General features: G+C 36.3%; 1 protein-coding gene across 5 annotated transcripts; it reads right to left on the bottom strand.

Annotated features, from left to right (window-relative positions):
* Positions 1-5: 5 nt before the first annotated feature.
* On the bottom strand, positions 6-9862 carry LOC112569785 (transcriptional repressor protein YY1-like). 5 transcript variants are annotated; one of them, XM_025247687.1, is made up of 9 exons: positions 9150-9862; positions 7098-7257; positions 6391-6448; positions 6080-6238; positions 5692-5861; positions 5292-5357; positions 4863-4895; positions 3470-3520; positions 6-1783 (listed from the first exon to the last, which is right to left on the bottom strand). In XM_025247687.1, the coding sequence occupies exons 1-9, from the start codon at positions 9835-9837 to the stop codon at positions 1738-1740; spliced, it is 1431 nt and encodes a 476-aa protein (XP_025103472.1). In that variant the 5' UTR covers positions 9838-9862; the 3' UTR covers positions 6-1737. The 5 variants fall into 5 exon arrangements, with proteins under 5 accessions (XP_025103472.1, XP_025103474.1, XP_025103473.1 ...); XM_025247689.1 differs by having other exon boundaries at positions 7110-7257; XM_025247688.1 differs by having other exon boundaries at positions 7098-7251.
* Positions 9863-20685: the final 10823 nt, after the last annotated feature.

Below are 20685 nucleotides of genomic sequence, written 5' to 3'. Positions count from 1 at the left end.
ACCTGCACATCATCTATCTTTATTATATAAACATAATGGCAACATCATCTATGTACAATAGTCAACATGAAATGATGTAATACTTAATTCAAGCAAGAGGGTATGAAGGAGAATGGTTTAAAAAAAAAAGGATGACAAGAATCAGTAACAAATCATGTGCTGTTTGACATAAATTGAAATAATACAACACCTCATCATCCCACGACCTCACACATTCACACTATCAGCACATACACACAGGCACAAGTCCTATTTCTCTGAAATACCAGATGACATGGCCACCTGGGAAGTCTCAAAGGAGGAGGGAAAAAAAAAATATGTACAGGCTTATGGGCAGACATCTTGGGTCTTTCCAGCACACATGAATAATCTCAATAGCTCTGTAAACTTGTTTACTTTAAAAAGCCCATTTCAACTGTCATTTGATGGTAAAGTTCATTCTGCAGCTGCACGATGCAACAATCCATACAATCCTTTAACTGTGTTGGAAACTGATGCAAGCGTCAAAAATTCCGTTTTTATTCAGGGTATCAATGCGGATGCTGTAGTGAAGATTCAATGCTCAACATAAGCCATTGTCCCAAACATTAGCATGTCTTTATATGTCAACACTGAAAAGTGTTTACTCCATAGCAAACGATGTGCATAATGGATTTCAAAACTGTTGGTTTCATTTGTAGCAATGAAATGGCAGATTGCAACAAATCACATAGCAAGCTGTCTTGGGAAGAGAGGGGAAGGAGGGTATTCAGGCTGTGGTGAAATTTTGTAATATATATATGTAAAAAAAGAAAAACAGCTCTAATTATCCAAATAGGCTCAACTTTCACTCAAACTGCAAAATAATGGCCACTCCCTAACCATTTAGCTACTGTTTCTCAGTTGCTACAGATTTACAAATTACCATCTTAGTCATAATGAAAGCTTAGTTTTATTGAAAACAAAATGCTTTGGTCAGCACATCTAAATACTTTTGTAAGAAAATTATGTGCATGTCTTACTACTCAAATCATCCCCACCACCCCTAGTCAGAAAACTGCCTACCTAACAGGATTTAAAAAATGCTGTCAATAATTTTTCTTAATATCATGCCAACTTCGAACAGTTTCCCCCAAATCCTGAGGTGGAATGTGGTGAAAGAATCTGCCTGAGGCAATAGCTCCATGTAAGAACCTTTACACTTGAAAAACTTGGTTCGGACCCTCTTAAACCCCTCTCATACTGCCTTTAGGCTATCTGTACAATTTATAATGATGAATTAAAAAAAAAAGTGAACTGTGGAAAAGTGTAAGATAAAGGCAACTAATATACAGACACAAAAGATAATCAGCGCATGGGTTATGTTTTTACTAACCCACTGGTTGCATGCAAGTTCCAACAGCAATACACAGACACGGACAAAGAAAAAGTAAATCTTTTGTCCTTATGCTTTGTGGGATAAACACTGGCAGTATCCAATTTGAATATTTCTTGATGCCTGCGACCAATGCTGAGATGTCTTGCCACCAATTCTTCAGAATATATTGGAGACTCCATCACAGAAATGATCTTGCATTCATGGAACAGTACCCAGACATGCTGTCGCTGAGTGTGTAGTTTTAGCATCAAATATTCGCAAAGAACCAGAAGCAGTCCAACATTCCCTCTCTAGGTCAAAGCAGGTGCACTTAATTTTGTCAAAAAGTTTCAACTCAGCACTGGGCAATATTTGATGCTTAGTCAAGGAAACTCCATTGTTCACATAGTTACCTCCCCATCCCATGTAAGATGTTCCACTTGGCCCCTGAAAAGATTAGGAAAGGTTTTACATGGTTAGATAAAATTCTCAAGCAAAAAAGACCTATAAATCTTCTTTCCTCAACTTTGGTTCATGAAGAAAATAGAAGATCAGCAGAAAGCAAACAATGAAATTATCTATGACTGCAAGAACTTCCATACTTGGTTGTGCACACAGAAACTAGATGCGAATTAAGGTGAAATTTTGTGTACTACTGACATATCAGTCATCAAAAACTAGGACAGTAACAACATAATTTTGTTTATGGTTTGAAAGTAATGTTTGTTCAAGTATCACACCAAGAAAATTGTATTTGAAAAAGCCAAATTGAAAATTTTATGACTGTACACAGCTTAAACAAAATCTGTTCTTACTTATAAAAGAACACAAAGCAAAACACACAATATTTATGGCTATTATGTAATAAAGGCTGTAGATATATGCCTGAAGAGTCAATGGAAGATATCAAAGCAAGAAAACTTCCAATGACCCAGATATTGCTTGAAATAAACTTTCTAGCTCTGCTCAATCTTCTAAGGCATGCAGCACTATTACATATTATGCAAGAATTATTTACTTAAGAAAGCCCAACACCAACCACATTACAGGTATAAGCAGGTTAAACAGAAAAGCCAGGTGAAATGTCAGGGTTGGTGGAGATCACAAGGACTTTAAGGGATAAAGTAAGATACATTTTAATCAAAGAAGAGGTTGGGGGAGGGGGTGGATGGATGTAAAAACAAAAAAACAAAGTATGAGTGAATATGTGTATAGGTTTGAGCCCAGTATTTGTTAATATTAGCCCCCAAACAAAATTTTTAACTGATCAAAGGGATCGTTAAAAACCAAGAAAAGCAAGTGACAATTTTAGTTTTGTGTTAGTCATCAATCTTTCTGACAAGATGAAAACATTACAGGTCAGAAACCAGAGAAGAAGAATGAGGATGGCAGGTGAAATAGGGATGCCTCTCTGTCTGACACAGTGGGGTGATCGCTGCTGCAGAAACCTGTCTTTGTGCCTGCCTCTACCAGTTCTGCGATGCTCATCCTCTTGTTTTAATAATGCCAAACTAAATCTATTTTTTTTCCAAATGTACAAAGCATGCATTTCAAAAAGAGCTGAAATGACATTTTACAAACAATGGGACTCAGAAAAAGAACACTGAAAAAGAGGAGACTTTTAAATGTCTCATGACACTAAATGTCAACATCAGTTGCCCTTGGAATGATATTGGTACTCTGTAATGACTCTCTGCTCTGATCTTGTCACTGATTATCTAACCCTTTCAGCATGATCATATGCAAGGTTGATCCTACATGTTGCAAGCAAACATACCTTTAAATGGTTCAGAAGTCATGATAATGGATCCCAGCCACTTATTTCCTAGAAATATCTTTTTCCATGTCGTTTAACATTTACTTTACAGAACTTTTCCACACAAACGTTAATAACTAAAGAAAGAAGCAATGATCCTCTGGTATTTTCACGCTGACTGACAAGTTCCAATAATATGAAAGACATTTTTTCTCACGGATTATGCAGCAACAATATGCTGAAAGGGTAACTGTAGACTGGCTGTCTATGAAATATCTCTGATACTCGGGAAACCAAGTCTAAGGAAATTCTTCTGAGTCCCACGCTACAACATGAACCGATTAAACTGAAGCACAATGGACAGGGCCATATCTCACCCCCAGCCCGGAGACTCCGGTGGAACAGTCACATAGGTCAAACCCTGCGCTCTGGAAACACAAATGATCACCCCACTGTAAGTTCTGGGTGTAAACCACTGCATTAGCGACAAGAACTCAACACATCATGTGACATTTTCATGTAACATTACAGGCATCATGTCCTCCATCAAAGAAATGAAGAAAAAAATAAAACACTTTCACATATTGAAATCAATAAAAAATAAAAATGTACATATAAAACAATATAAACAAATTCATTTAGTCAGCTAGAGAAAAGAAGGAAACAATTTCCAAACATTTTGAAATAAAATCAGCTCTCAAATTGATGCTTCAGAACTGCTGGGATATTGAAATGCCAACACCCCTTGATTTCTGAGCTATTGTCTCTTTGCAATGGTTTGAAGCATGTTTGAAGCACAGATGGCTAAGGCTTGGCACAATCTGCCAGACATTGTGCCACGCATCCCAGATGGCAGAAACATTAAATGTGATGAAGTCAAGTAAACAGCAAAGCCTTTTTTTTCAAAAAACTGGAAGAAGCAACAAAGACATAAAAAAAAAAAACCATGAAATGATTCAAGATGTTCAGGTATTGTTGCTATTTCAATGGTATGGTATGACCTTCAGCAGAGAGAAACAGCTTTGTTAAATATTAAAAAGTATCAACTTGTATACAAAGCACCAGACCCCATTTTTGATGTAATCTAAACAGTCTCTTCCTGAAAAGATGTTATTGGACAAAAAATGTTTTTTCATGTACACTCTTCCATATCAACCACACAGTAGCTAGCATTTTGCAATGGATGAAAACAAATGCTTCATGACCAAACATAGTGATAAGCTAAATATCAACAAGGGAAACACCAAGACCATGCATTCCTTAATGACTTAAAAGTAAAGCAGAAAAACCAGTGCTTTCCATTTTAAGCACTTCAATTAATGCAGTACTTTGCAAAGGTATGGCCATCCTGTTAAGAATGCCCATTACCGTGTGACATGCATTTATTAAGCTTGCTTAGATATGCATGTCCAATAACTTAACAGTAGTATCTCTGCAGGATACACCCACATGCTGACACTGGCAACCCTTCTGCAGGATATTTTTCATGCAACCTTTTGATAATTTTTCCTCAGGATATTTGCAAAACAAATTCTTTCAGGTTGAAACAATGGTATTTTCTGTTGTTTTTTTTCTTTAAATTTCTAACCACTAAAGTACACTTTAGATTATTTCTGGATATGGTATGGGCACATGTAATCCAATCAATTCTCCACTCCCTTTCATGCTGAAGAGAAATACAGGATAGTTCTGCAAAGCCAAAATATGTGCAAAGCATATCAACCCAACACCCATTATCTGAAATGAATAGAGATCTTCAAAAGTACTCACTGAGTGCCTGCAATTGTGTAGGCTGACTGACCCCTGAAAAAAAAGGACAATTTAGAACATTTACTATGTGAAGTAAAAAGAAACCGGTATCACCCATTTCCAGACTTTAAATCATCCTGTAAATCTTCTAGGATATAATTGTAGGTTTTGTGAATAAATGGTTTTTATCATTTAAGTGTTGTTTTGATGAACCCTATCTATGTAAACCTTAGGGGTGTACATGCCCTATACATACATAACCACCATTTCAATATGACTACCAAATAATTGCTAACTTAAGAATCATTCTGTGGTGGCAGGTCACATATACTTTTTTCTCTTTTTCCTACAGTACTGATCTAACAGTTAACTATTTAAACAAGAATGGTTAAAAAAAAAAAAAAAAAAGAAGCAAATGAACATTTATCTGATGCTCAGCATTCTACTCACCACTGATCACCATCACATGACCCTTGATCCGAAAACACAAGCATGGTTTTTGAAGAACGATCGACCCTGTAAGAAATTTGTATATAACAAATCTATGAAGTAAAATTGTTTTTAAATGTCAGCCATTATTAATAATGATTAAGAATTGCTGCAATTTTAAAAATCAATAGATCATATCAAATGATTGGCATTTCCCCAACTTTCCTCCATGGTTGTTATTACTGAAAGTGTGCCCCTAACTAAAGCTCAAGAAAATAAAACAAGTCTAAACTTTTGTAGGCACCCATCTCATTTAATTTCTTTTTTTTTTTTAAAGTGAAACACGCAAGATCAACTAGGCTATTATAATACTTGTACTGCTTATTTTATTAAGCTAAATTTTTGTTCTGTTCTTCCTTACTTGGATTTTGCATGAGTTAATATGTGAGACTTGAGGTTGGTAGACTGGGCAAACTTCTTGTTGCAACCATCAAAGGGACAGACATATGGCCTGTCACCCGTGTGAATTCGAACATGTGTTCTCAAGTTAAAATCAAGTGAAAATCTCTTGCCGCACCCTTCAAAAGTGCACTGTTGATAAAAAAAAAAAAAATTAAAAGATCAATTAAATTATAATACAACAAATGATAATAAAAATTGGCAAAGAAGAATGATTTCAGATAACTACTAATGAAGAATTAACAATTAAGTAATGATGAGGTAGATGTGCTTTATAACAGACTTATCAATGGCACAAGAAACTCATGTCACCTGTACAGAGCATTATCATAACACTGAGTAACACATACCTGGAATGGTTTTTCTCCTGTGTGAACTAGTTGGTGTCGCTTTAACTTTGAACTCTCAACAAAAGCCTTCCCACACTCTGCACAGACATGAACCCGAGGGCCATGGGTATGCAAATGTTTTCGCATTGCAGAATTGTCCCGAAACATTTTATTGCAGCCCTGGTATGTGCAGAAGGAAAGAAAAATTTAAAATAGCAAATACTGTGCATCTATATCATGATTTTTTTAAAGTACATATGTAGAAATCTTTTCTAGCATTTTAAGGGGAAAAAAAATCTTCTGCACACTATAAAAAGTTCACTAGAACTCACTTTGTGAGGGCATGGAACAGTACGAGGCACATCATCAGCTGCTTTTCTTGGCTTAATCCTGAAAATATATTTATTATACCTTTATTGTTTACATAAGATTAATATGTGAATATGAAGATCAAAGCAAAATATTGGTTTTGTGAATATTACTGGTTTTAATATGAACGAATCATTCTATAGCATGCCTGTAAGTGCACTACTATAACAATATTTTTTTTATAATTTTATGCAAGATTTGGGTAATCATATGCAGCACATATATTCTACTTATATTAATCCCTCCCGTAAAGTGTCTTCAACATTAGAGTTCAGCTGTTTGCACCATATTTAAAACATAACAAACGTATAAGCCTTTACATTTCTCTCCTCGAAGAAGTTTTCATTTCGACCCTCACATGCACATGTGCATGTCAGTACTAGAGATTATATTGCTATTATTCAGTGTCAGTAATATAAACTATTATTTGTTGCAACATCATTTCAGAATTTGTCCATAGTACTGTATGTGACTGTAGTCTAAAAAAGGAGAGAGCCTTGAACGCTTGCCATATCACCCTTTAACTCAAAATTCTGCACCACATTAACAGTATATTTTCTAAGTTACAAAATTAACTCAATGTTTCTTCTTTCTAGCATACACACAAAAATATTTAAATAAGCAAACTACATTCAAACGCATCCATTCTAAACCATGAATTTTTCCACACCTAGGTCCACACCTGGCAAATTCTGCAAGCTGTTTTGGATCACTGAGATCAAGGCCAGGTATGCCGCCAGGAGGTAATTTTTTGCCAGTCATATATTCAGTGAAATCAGCGTCGGAATCTCCGGCAACAGATTCATCATCCAGTTTGTTGTCATCTGTACCTGACACAAGTTTAAAGTGTTATGTGCTTTTATCTGCATGGCAATTCATATAGTATATAAAGTCTTTAGGTTACTGACCAGCACTGCTGGGTACACTAGGAGTAGTCCTTACTCTTGACCAAAAACAGACTTTGCTTGCATTTTTCTGATTCTAAATTCACCCGTGTTCAAGATCAAAACAACAAACAAAAGAACAGATACGAGTTATGGGTGACAGAAGTGGAAGGCCCATTCAACCTAAATCATACTTGACACAATGGCAGAGTTATGGAAATTGTAGGGTGTCATCTGCTTCACCCAACCTGACGCCACTAATGTTTTTATTAATAATGCCACCAACTAACTTCCAGCAGGCTTTAAAGCCAGCATTTTCACAGGCCCCACCACTGGTGGTGTTGGTATGGCAAATTAAAAAGTTTAAATGTTACTCAAGTTATCTCCCTTATTGCCTTCTGCCAACATGTACATGTAGCAATTTAATCCACTTTAGTAAGTTTTGTAAACTTCCCTCATGCCATTTAAACCTTCAATGACAATAAACTGACTAGATCCCAACAATGTTTAAATCAGGAATAACGAATGTGAGTGCTTGACTACTCCTTCACATCTTCCTCCACATATGCCACAACTTCAAAGATTATTTTAATTACAAGAAAAAAATGATTTTGACAATTCACAAGAAAATAAGAATTTTTAAACTATTTCACAAAATAAACCCAAATATATATTACATGATACTAATATCTTTTCTGAACACTAACATAATTGTAAATTGTTTAAATAACTTGAAAGAAATGTTAGTTTTTTTTTAAAGGATTTTATAATTGTTAACTGCAAATACTTATTTGACTTCAACCAGCCTCTGTAAATATTTCTCTAAACCAATCTCACTTCATCAGCGCATGCATTCCTTTATTTTAAAGAAAAAAAGTTGAACTCATTCATTGGTTGTTTATTAGTAATTCTGGTCCAATTATACTGGATATCTCCTCAGGTCTAAAACTGAAGCTAATGGGATCGATTTCCTGTACATAGTTTTGCTGCACTTAATGAGTAATCAACAACGTCTGATTATAATTGTTCATTGTTGCTTTATTTCCAGGTTTGTACTCGCAAGTTGTATATAAAGTATTGCAAACGTACAGCCTGAAAATAATTTATTGACATCAACCTCCAGTTTCTCAACGAATTATATATTTATATACGTATTTCGTCTGGTTAGGGCACCTTGTGTGCATGCAATACACGGCTATGAACCACACGCTTTTAAATCGTTCTCTGGCGTAAGCCAGCGTACGTCAAGTTCCTGTAGTGACGAGGCGGATCCTCCTCAAGGTTGTCCCCAAGGTCAAACGCGAAAAAATCTATTTATTTCGCATTTAGAAAATTTACGAATAAAAAAATATTAAGTGACAACGGTTAATGATGCGCCACGATAGTCTGGAATACTTTAAGACTATGGGTCAAGTTCTTTACTTAGCCCTCCGTTGCATCAAGGAGAGCAGGCGTATCTGGGTCTTCTCAAATATGGCGGACAGACGCCATGTTACTGTATGTTCCGCCATGTTCCGATATGGCGGCGCCCATGCGATTCATGATGGCCGACTATGCTTCAAAACAAACTTCCAAACAATGATTTAATCACAGAATTTTAAAGAAAAACTGGAAGATTAAAGATAGCATAAAGAAACATCCACAGGCGCGTTATGTCCAAGCACGTTGTCTGACGTCACAAGTCTACGGTGACCTTTTTACTCGCTTTTTTGTATATTTTCTTAATTTCTGCACTACTATCTGACTACACACAAGAAAATTAACCAAAGACCAACAAAAACCATATTAAACTGTAAAACAAACATTTCTTCATCACTCTAAAATTGTACAATGCTCACCTGATGCCCACATTGTGACAGAAAATTCGCCTTCTAGTGTCTTGATCTGAACCTGTTTCTGCTCCCATTTTTTCGATGACGCCGAATCTAATCCCAAATCTCCGATACCACTAATTCCAGATGTGCTGACGAGATTTCGTGATTTTCCACCTTTACGCCTTCCTCCTTTTCCTTTTCTTGCAGGAATCGTTTCCTCTGTTGAAATTTCAATTTCGGGAGCAGGCACAGGAATGCTGTCCGCATACACAAGGGTTGGATCACCAACAACTTCTTCGCGAGTTTGTAACACAATTTCTTCTCCAGCTGGCTCCGGTAGTGGTTGTAATGCTATCATAGGCTGCACAGACACTTCATCTGTTGTTTCAACAGTCTCTATAGGCATTTCTACAGGAATTGCTTCCACTTCTACTTCTGCTATTTCCACCTCAGAACCGATTACCGACGCCATCTTGCCTTGAGCTCCACAATAGCTGCCAATGGCGGGGAGGCTTCCAAGGGCAGCGAAGTTGCGCACTACGTCATCGCACAGGCGCCTCATGAATATTGATGTCCGGGGCGAGTAGTCGACCCACGACCACCAACACTCACACTTGCCGCACATCTCGTGAGTGAGTGGATGTGGAGTATCGTAATGGGTGCTCATGTTTCTCGTACCGATTTTGAGTGGGTTTATACAGAAGAGCCACATGCTACAAGAAGGAAGGAGATTCTGGGTGAGTCAGAAAACAATCGTTGTTTCATACGTAGCATCTGTAACGGCAATAGCGCTAAATTGAATTTTTGTTGGCTGAATCGCCCCGGTATCATTTATGCACTGCTCTCATTAGGAACATTCTTCATCCTCATCTCGCACGTTTCACGTTTTTTTGTGTGTGTTAGATAAACTCCTAATTTGTATTATTACGGTACATGAAAATAATTCCCTGTTTAGAGAACAGTTGGAACGTTAGAAGTTTTTCTTCAGTGTCTGGTATTCAGCACGAGACGATCAAGCATTCCCATTTGAGCCAACGCGGCATCTACACTCCACTATAGCACAAGAGGAGTAGTCGTTATTGTACATTTGTCGTAGGAGTTTTGGCATATTCCCGTGATCGCTGGCTAAATAAAGTGAGAATCTTCTTTCGTTTAATACTGAGATGTAGGACTTGTTTAAGTCACATGAAAGTGTGAAGAGATCTTGGAGCATAAGGGAGCAGAGTGGGAGAATCGAGACAACGGAGATCCGTTTTGTCTGTTTCAGTGATGGAGGGCCAGACTTTGTCGACTCTAGTATCATTAGTCCTTCGCGTTTCGACCAACAGATTCTTCCAGAACTGATATTAAATAAAATCGAACTGAACTTTTGAAAATGATTACAAAAGGAAGTCCGCTGATGGGATGCGAACGCACGGGTACCGAGATTTTAGCAGTTCACGAAAAGTGCTAAAGAATAGGATAAAATAAATTATAACACGTCGTTAAGAACACTATATATAATGTAACTGCTATCAAATTTAGTGACTTAATTTGAATGTATTTTTAAACAGTTATTCCTGCATCATGATTAAAGATGAGAATGGGGTATATAATAGGAATAAGTGGTTTTAGAGGATTTTTATTATTTGAATGATATTGAAAGAAAACCAGTTAATGTCTGATTTCAGTGTAATTTATATTTTATATCTGTCCAACAAAAATGTGTACCAGAGGTGGCAATATAAAGGGATATAATTCCCTTTGTCTCAGTTCTTCCATTCTTCTCCCAATAGGATCAGCATTGGGGGAACTGAATTATTTATTTGATGGGTTGATGGCCCTTTCAAAGCAGGGCGTGATATACATTTCGTCATTGGCCATAGAACAGCCAGAAGATGTAAATTACATGAAGTACATAAATATCGTTTCAACCACTCATTACCTAGCACTTACACTCATGCTAAATATTTGGTGCTTAGTTACATTATGATGAATGATCTTTTTATTGATTATTTTTTTAATTGAAATAACCTTTTGCTTTTAATGCTTAAATAGTGCTTTCTTGAAAACTTTTGCCTTTCACCTATCTACTGAATGGTAGAATAGCATTTGGTAAGCAGTTATGTAATCGTTTTTCCAAATTTTGTTTTTGTTCTCAACAGAGAAACACCCAGAGGTGAAGAAGTTGTATGGACCAGACCCAAAGCTGAAAGTGATCGTAACACTCATGGTGTTAATACAGGTTCTGTCTGCCTACATGATTAAGGATTCTTCATGGTTCATAGTCATCTTCCTTGCCTACTGCTGGGGTGGTACTATTAACCACTCACTGTCATTAGCTATTCATGAAATCTCTCACAACCTGGCCTTTCGGTCACACCAACCCGCTTCTCAACCGAGTATTTGGATTTTTTGCCAATCTTCCTTTGGGTGTTCCTATGTCCATTTCCTTCAAAAAGTACCACATTGAACATCACCGCTACCAGGGAGATTCAGAGAAGACATGGACATCCCTTCACAGTTTGAGGGCAAGTTCTTCTGCCACACCTTGTCAAAGCTGGTGTGGCTGTTTTTGCAGCCTTGGTTCTACAGCCTGCGCCCACTCATTGTACGCCCAAATCTGTGACTAGCTTGGAGATAATAAATTTTATCATCCAGGCTTCCTTTGACATTGCAATTTGGTACTACTTTGGCACCAAGGCCTTAGTATATTTTTGCAGTGGTACCTTTCTGGCTATGGGCGTCCATCCTTTGGCTGGTCACTTCATCTCTGAGCACTACATGTTTGTTAAGGGATATGAAACATACTCATACTATGGACCACTTAATCTTCTCACCTGGAATGTGGGCTACCACAATGAACATCATGATTTTCCCTACATTGCTGGATCACGCCTACCTGAGGTGAGTCTGGGACTTTGACATAGTTAATTTTTAAAACGTTTTTTAATTGGGTCTAGCATGAAGCAAAGGGCAGTGCTTAAAGTAATAAGAAATGTCATTGAAAGTTGACAGGTCCTTCATATTCAAAATGAAAAAAAGAATTGTTGTATAAGTGTAGTGGCTTGGGCAAATAAGGTTGTTTAAAATAAAACTGAGATTTTTAAAAATTTGTGATTTTGTTCATTTAAAGATTACATTTGATCGTGATGATTATATGGTGTATGCTGAGTTGTAAATCAGATCAACTCATTAAAGATTGTATGCTAGGAGTGTCATTTTTTGAGGTTTTTCCTTTTTGAAGATGATGAATTGGATAAATTAATGTGGCATCTATTAATAAAGTAATTATATTTTTCTATACATTAACCATAAATTAATATTAATTTATTAATTCTTGATTTATAACATTGTTTCTTTGTGCTATTTCAGGTGCGTAAAATTGCACCTGAGTACTATGAAAATCTCCCATACCACACTTCTTGGGTCAAGGTTCTTTGGGATTTTGTTTTGAACCCAGACATTGGACCCTATGCTCGTATACGTCGTCATCCCAAGCTTGAGACAGAAAGTGTTGAAGTTGGTGCCAGTTAAATCTTCTGATCTGAAAATAATTTTTTTTTTTTTTTGTGGCCAGTAGTTTTTAAATCTGTCAACAGGCAGTCATTTCTTTTATGCCTAAAGAAATGGTAAGTCTCTACTTTTCTTAAAGGTGTTTGCTGTACTATGAAAGAACTTTCATTGTCTGCGTGAGGTTTCTTTCTTTTTTTTTTGACTTAATTGGGGCATATCTGTTGATGGGGTCATATGGATGCATGTATATCTTAGTTGGCATTGGGTTTTTTCCAACACACTTCTAGAGACCACATCTAAACTGGAATAAGCAAAAAAAAATAATGTAGCAGGTCAAAAAGCACTCCACAGGAAATGGGGCTTTGCGCAAATGGATTATGGGAAGCCTTTGTAATCTGTTTTCAATTATGGTAGTTCTTTACAGGTGTTCATTGAGTAGCGAACATTTTTTGTATCACATAAAAATATTTTTAAGCATACCACCATAGTACTTCATAGTATCTGTTCTGTGATCAGTATATTAAAAGAACTAACCTGTTGCAGTCATTTGTTTCTCAATGATTGCCGGAAATGCTTGGTTGCCTATGATAATTTTAAAGAAATGGGAAAAGGCTTTTTGTTTGGTTTTTTGTCTTCTGTTTTTAATTGAATTGCTGATCATACATATTTTGTTTCCTACTTTTTTATTTTGTTTTCCATTTTTATCAAATAATTGATAAAGGTATAATGGATTGTGGCTCTTCTTCAGCTTTTAGTCTCATTTATGTAAAGTTTTTTCCTCCTGACTACTACTTTTGGGTTTGTTTTGTTTTTTATTTCTGACAGTTATGAGCTTTTCATTTTTCAAATGTTTTTTTTTAAAAGCTCCGTAGCTTTTTGCATTTGTAGGAAGTGAAAAAAAAAAACAAACCAATGGCCCATTATATAGATCACATTTCTCAGAAAATCTTGTAAAGCTGTACCTTTCACTGCTGATCACTCTAGCATGTCATAATGAGGAATCTGTTTTGTTTATGCAGTTGTAACACATGACAGTTATACATGTTGGAATTTACGTAATTCAGATTCTTTCTTCATGGCATTTGTGTCATTCTGTGCGACTGCACAACTGGCCTCTTTATGTGTTCGACATATTTGTAATGAAAAGCTTCGGACAGCTTTGCACTTTTAAGTGTAAGTTTTCTCTAGTCAGGTAAAATGCTGGCGTCATATGTGATAATGCAGGATGTCTATTTATTTTAAGAATGGAAATGAGAAATGTGACACATTTCTTCTAGGATGGGTGACTGAGTTGTAGCTGAGTGTTAGTTTTTTTTTGTGTTAGTCAGTATTCTGCTGTGCTGCTTTTAAAAAACCTTTTGCTGATGCTAGGTCACCAGTCCTAACTGTCATTGTTGTTTCATTTTGAGGTATCCATAAAGCTGCCATTGGAGGTTTAATAAATTAAAAAAATTGTTTGCTACTAAGATAAATGCAAAGGATCCTCATGAAGTGGGGGTAAGGTGAAAAAATTTGAAGTTGCACCTGATTTTGAAGTGGCGACATTCTCCGTAAAACTGACATCTGACACAACAGTAAATATTACAGCTAAATGGAGAATTTGGCTTTATTGTTGTAGCAAAATACAAAAAAGCCGTCGCTTTTGCCTGTGCATTATGGTTGCTAGATTCAAGAAAGTTGAGACCTCTCTCTTGAGAAGACATTACTAAGCATGTCACTTCAAGGGACGGGAAAAGGATCATAACACCCCCACCCTCACAAAAAACAACACAAAATACCAAAACAATCGTGCTGCATTGTCAAAAATACTAGAGTATGAACAATACAGTTTAAACATTGGTTCCTTTTCTTAAGGAGTAGATAACTGCTGTTCATTTTTGTCTTTATTTTGCCATTTGATATACTACTGAGTGTTTGTCATATAAATATATTGAAAGCATTTTGATCACTGCATAACTTAGCATTTTGGCAGTATTATTTATTTGCTGATAAATGTTTCAAACCACTGTGTATGGTATTATTTCACTAAAAGCTTGCCTTCCCAGTCCTTTGTCAGTCATCCCTGTCGTTGGAGGGATCGCATCACCAAAGAAGACTGTTGAAAGTAGAGGTTCCTAGTGTCCTACGAGTGTGGCAATCTTGTTTTGTACAAAGTCATTGGTTCTATGTTCTTAGTTTGAGATCCAGAGCAGCCTCCTCAGGCACTTGTTTTTGAATGCCTGTATTCTTCTTTCTATTTCTGCAAGTCCACGTGTCACATCCGTAGAGCATGATCAGCACTACCAGGGATTTATACTGCTTGTACTTGCTAGTGAACCTTATCTTATGGCTATGCCAGATCCTATCCAGTCTAGCCATTGCTGCTGTTGCTGTTGTGATCCTAAAACAGATATCTGGCGTGTAGCTGCCATCATTGGAGAGGGTGGCTCCCAAGTACTTGAAGCTGCTTTACCTGTTCCAGCTGTACCCTGTTTCCCAGTCCTGCCTTTTAGCTGAGTCCATGTGTGATGACTTATCATTTCAGTTGAACATGAAGTCTTCAGTCTAATTTTTATGATAATCACGTACAGTTTTTCAGAGATGAATGAGTAGGTTTAAATGTAATCTGGATTCTTCTAGAGCTGAGCTTCGTTTACTGATTAGGAGTTATTTATCATAAATTCAAGAGCACCATCTATTTTTGTGTGTGTGTGCATACACACAGATATTTATGTGCAATTAAGTTGGTCATCACATTTATTATTCAAAGATAAAATTTGCTAAAATTACTTACACTTACAGAGAAGTGGATAGTTGAGGGGTTAGAAACACTGGCATCTGAACCCAAATGTTCACTGGTTTGATACCTGTGTAGTACAGCAAACTTCCTCCCCTTCATGACCCAGCTGTCGGGAATGAGTACCTTACTGCATTAAGAAAGTGGGGTAACACCTCCTTCCTCAAAAATGTAAAGTGTCTGGCCATTACTTCTTTTTAACAGATTTATAAGGGTGTCAAGGTTTTCACATTAGTTAACAGGTATGACATTTATTTGGAGATGAAAGAATGGAGGAATGAAAAAAAGGGTGCTCTTTCCTATATGGTGACCAAAATCGCTGGTCACCTTGATTATAAGTGGTTTTAATTAAAACCATATACTTTCTTCCATACATTACTTTGTATTTTTGGCTTTTAAGATGCATGTAAATTTGTACTATTTGTAAATGCATTAAAAATGTATGTATTGCTTCAATCATTGTACAAAAATTCAGTATTACGTTTCTGAGATTTTTTTCCTAACATTTACAGTGTTTGAAGATCTTTCATAAAGTCGTATTATAAGTCTTTCATCATTGAAACCTGAAAAACATGGGGGAAAAAAAACTCATTATTAGTCAAAGGGTGATAAAATGAAACAGAAGTTTAGATGAACATTGGGTAACAGAGCTTTGAAGTGAGATCATTTCCTTGAGGGTTGAAACTGATTTTTTTTAAACTCCCATATTCTAGTAGCATGCTGTTTGGTAGTTTTGCTCTTCCACATGTTCAGAAATACTCAAACATATGTGATATGGCATTGTTGAAGTAGCACTCAAAACACCATGAATGCGATGCATCCACATGAATTATTAAAAAGCTTCCACTTTTTATTGATATGAAACATCCACACAGCTTAAGGAGCTGCCCCTGAATGGTTATGATGACAACGATAACTGATCATTTTGGTACCTTTGCGCTAAATGTTTATAAAACATAATGCTAAGCAGTTTGCAACATAAAGAACACTAGTCAGATTTTAAAAAGTTTTCAGCATTTATGCAAAATCTGTGTATTGTTTATGTGTGTATAACAACATGAACTTTCTGAGCTTTTGGTCCAGTATTTTAAAAACTGTATGAAGACCGGTACTTAGGAGAAATAGTTATTTGCAGTGTTCTTAGGAAATCTATCGGAAAATTGTTTTACAGAATGGTTGCAACTAGTCAACAATCTGATTCTTGAGAATCCTTGGTATATTGTACAAATAAAGCTTTTTTTTTTTTGTACAGCAGTTTGAATGGAGAATGAGTATATTATGTATGGGCATCCTTTTCATTTTTAAATCTGAAATTTTTTGTCGCATGGATCATGATTTTTGGTTTTGGAGCAAGATGATATTTACATTTTCGTTATAAGTAAAATTCTGCTTAAGTTGTTAGCAGCGAATAATTACAACGTCAGGTGACCTCCATTTTGCTTTTGAGGTCTTTCCATTAATTTTCATTCTGAACTGAGTTTTTATTTTCTCGAAGGAAGACTGTAAAACTGTCTTGCACAAACATAAGATGATTTTATTGTTATTTAAGCATAGAAGAGTAATTAAAAACAATTGATTTCTATACTCATAACACATCATCATAATTTTATTTTGGGGCATGGGATAAAGGTTTCTACAAAGAATAAGTTCATATACAATTAACTTTGATCCACAGACATAGGCTTTTTATTTTCGGGTGTGATTGTTGTCAACAAAAGTATAAAACAAGTATTGCTATAAATGTAATTGACTTCACTGTTGCTGGTTTTTGTTTTTTTTTTTTGTGGGCAAAAAGTTTTTCAGGCAGTCTGGTACAGAAGTTTTAAGGAATGAGGGACAAAATAAGATTTTTATTTGCAGATTTATCTTTTCCTTTTTGTATGCTTTTTATTCATCCTGTCTTGTCTTTACTAGTTCAACTCATGTTTGCTGTAAGAAAATTTTTGATTCATCACTTTTTCACTGTCCATTTCTCTCTTTTACCCCTTATCAGCAACAGGTTTTATTTTGTCACAAAAACAAAACAAGGTACATGACTTGTTTTCATATGTATGATTTCACCATCTGTAAATGAAGGCTTAATGGAGAGAGCGAAAAAAGTGTCTTCCAAGCTACGGAACAATCATTAGTACATTTATTTGAATTCATTACAATCTACTGGTGAGTGTTTTGTTATTTATTTGTTTATTTATTCTGCTGATAAAATGAGGTTGCCTGTTAAGCCTAATCAAAAAGAATTATGAATTTTTCCTTTGTATATCCTTGGGTTTGCCTTTTCGTTGCCTGATAATAAATTATAACTTATGTAAGATAATGGGGACTGAACATGTAGGCTGCTGCATGCTCCTCAGTGTAAATATTCTAATTTCTAGAAACCAGTCGGTAAAAACAACTAACAAAGAAATCATTAGTCTAAAATGCTCTGCTATCATCTTTTAACTTGATGCCCTAGAGGATGCAACAATAGGTGGTAATCTGCTCAGGATAAACTGTAGGTGATGCAGATTCTCATTGGGAGCATATGTTGTGGATTCCTATTGTCAGCCTTTCTGGTTGTTGGTGAGACAAAGTTTGCAGTTAAAATGATGAATGCCATTTTCACTTTTTTCACTGCACAATCAAAAATTACATTTCTTTGTTATTTTTTCTTATACTGATATTTAATGTTGAAATTTCGTGCTTTTACTTGAACAATAAAGATAGTCAAATGTCAAGAATTTTCTTTATGCAACAAATGAGAAGCAAAAAAATGAACAGAACTGATTGATGTTGTGAAAGTGTTTGGGAGGTTAAACTGTTGCCAGTTTTAACTTCACTATGTGTAAGATGTCAGGGGTTAGGAAACTGGGAATCAAAATAAGCATGTCAGTTTATTGGGGCACCAGAATTATCATGTTTTTAGTCATTGCTGTCAGGGCTTTAAAATGGTGTTCAATAAAGTGACTTTTCAGTATTTACCTGACTTGAAACTCTGATAAATTCATTCACCGTTAAGCCATTGCTATCTTGTGATTGTGCTTCCTGTTTCAACTTATGGTTTATGAAAAAGAAACCACTTTCCCTTAACCTGCTTATTTCTCTCTTTTTTTTAAAAATATACCTTTATCCATTCTTTTATCAGACTTGTGTTCTTTTTTCTAAACATAGTAGTAAAGATAGTCTCAGAAACAGAAGCGCCTTAAAACAGTGACATACTTCCTAATGAATAATCTCCAAAAAAATTAATTTTGAACAAGAATTCTGTCATTTTAAAAGGAATGGTTTTAACGTGCAAGATGTCTCTTTATGTATTGACATCAGTATGATATCAGAAATCTGATATTGTATGTATATTGTGAAATAAAGATTGCTTCAATTGAATTTTTACTGGAATTATTTTGACATTGACCTAATACAGCCAGAATGAGGTGTATGTGTTTATTGATGACCATCTAGAGAACTATGTGCACTGGGCCAGAAAAAAGGCAAAGCAATTTAGCAACATCAATAACCTGTTAAGTGACTGTGAAACTAACAACCCTGGGAAAAAAGCTTTAATATGTGGCATTGCTCTACACGTGGTCCAGGGATGCATTGTACACTATGGACTAGTGATAACAAAAACACTGCTTAGGATTTTGAAAGTAATCAAGTGTGCAAGTGCCTTCTATAAAATGACATTTAGATATGTCATATCTAGATATGTTGGGACTTCAGTAAACAGATTTTCTAGATGATATAAGTGTACGTCATAACTGGCCTTATTAGACTGCTGTCATTTGGATATCAGTAGCGTTACATTTACCTAGGGTAGGGGCAGTGAACTTTTAAGAGGTTAACAGCAACCAGCTGTGGGTGACTTGGTCAGGTTTTTTGAACCAGTGACGTCACCGTTTTCCTGAAAACTTTTCTAATGTCAGTGGTCCAAATTCCCACAGGAACATCTTCTCTTACAACTCTCGGTCTAAACTGATTGGTACGAAATCGATTTCTTGCTTTTGAACATGTTTGTGTCTACATGCATACATTTTTTTCTTAGTTAATAAATATTTTATTACGAAGCATTGCACGTTTTGAACATTTCACAGAAGCTGGATAATGGCGGACTCGGATTGATTGCGCGAACCTGTCTTAGGAAAGGACCCTCACTAACGGTGTCTTTAAATAGCTTAAAGTTCGTGCACTTTGGGGTCAGCCTGTACGATTTTCCTTTCGGAGACGATTGTGGGGGTTAACGCCAAGGGGAATCGACCTTGGGAAGACAATGGCCCATCAGAGTGTGAACATGCTTGACATTTGCTTGTCCTCTGACAACTGCCGGCCAGACGGTAAGTGGAGAAAGGAAAGAGATTGTTACACTCGGTAGTGTTCTGTTTTGGCTGAAGGTAGGTGGAGAAAGGAAAGAGATTGTAGCTGTTCAGTAGTGTTCTTGGCTAAAGGTACAAGATCCAGATAGTGAATAATTCAATAAACCTTGTAGTCACCTCAGCTTCATGCTTGTGAATAAAAATGGAGCAAAACGACGATCACTTCCATTGTTTAATTTAACCATGAAAATATCACGGTTTTGTTGTGTGTGTGTGTTTTAACCTGAAGTGTTTTCAGATATTCACACAAACCACGAGCAAACGAAATGATAAACTTCACAAGTGCACGTGCATGTTGAAAGAAATAGCCTGGACCCGACTGTTGTTTCACACTTTTCAAACGTACGCTGATGCCAATAACAAACTCGTTGGCAAGTTAACCGGACTGTCGGTAATGACATATATTCACGTCGGCACTTCAAGTCCCACGGTCGATTCTACTTTCTTTCCTATTCTGAGGTGTGAAGACATTGAAATGACATCAAAAAGACCACTGAGATTGTGAGAAGAAAGAAACACTTCTCAGAGGCCAATGATGACCTATCAGCCTATAAAGTGTTGGAGGGATGATGGGTATTAATTCGATAGGTAATCAGCCCTGAAAGAATATCTGACTAAAAGAGCGATCGTGGTCTGGGAAGGAGAAGTTGTAGAAAGTGTCAGTGTGAGTACAATGGGTAGTAATGACATTACGATTCTTAGGTTTTGAAGCCCTAGACTCCAGCTGAAAGACCTAGACTACACTCTGTTCATGGTCGGAGTTTCCACCTGAATGTTTCGGTCCATTCGCTAAAGATGAGCTAGTCCTTGTTTCAGGTCGTATGGTCTGTGTATAATCATAATGAGGTGTACCCTTTAAATCAAGGAATGTAGATAGCGGCGGTCGTTTTTGAAAATATCAACGTGTGAGAGAGAGGTGGGAGGAAGAGTACTGGGGGAGGAC

Source organism: Pomacea canaliculata, linkage group LG8 (assembly GCF_003073045.1).
Source record: "Pomacea canaliculata isolate SZHN2017 linkage group LG8, ASM307304v1, whole genome shotgun sequence".
Classification (NCBI taxonomy): Eukaryota; Metazoa; Mollusca; class Gastropoda; order Architaenioglossa; family Ampullariidae; genus Pomacea; species Pomacea canaliculata.
Note: the sequence above shows the minus strand (reverse complement) of the source record. Positions and strands in the feature narration are given on the sequence as shown.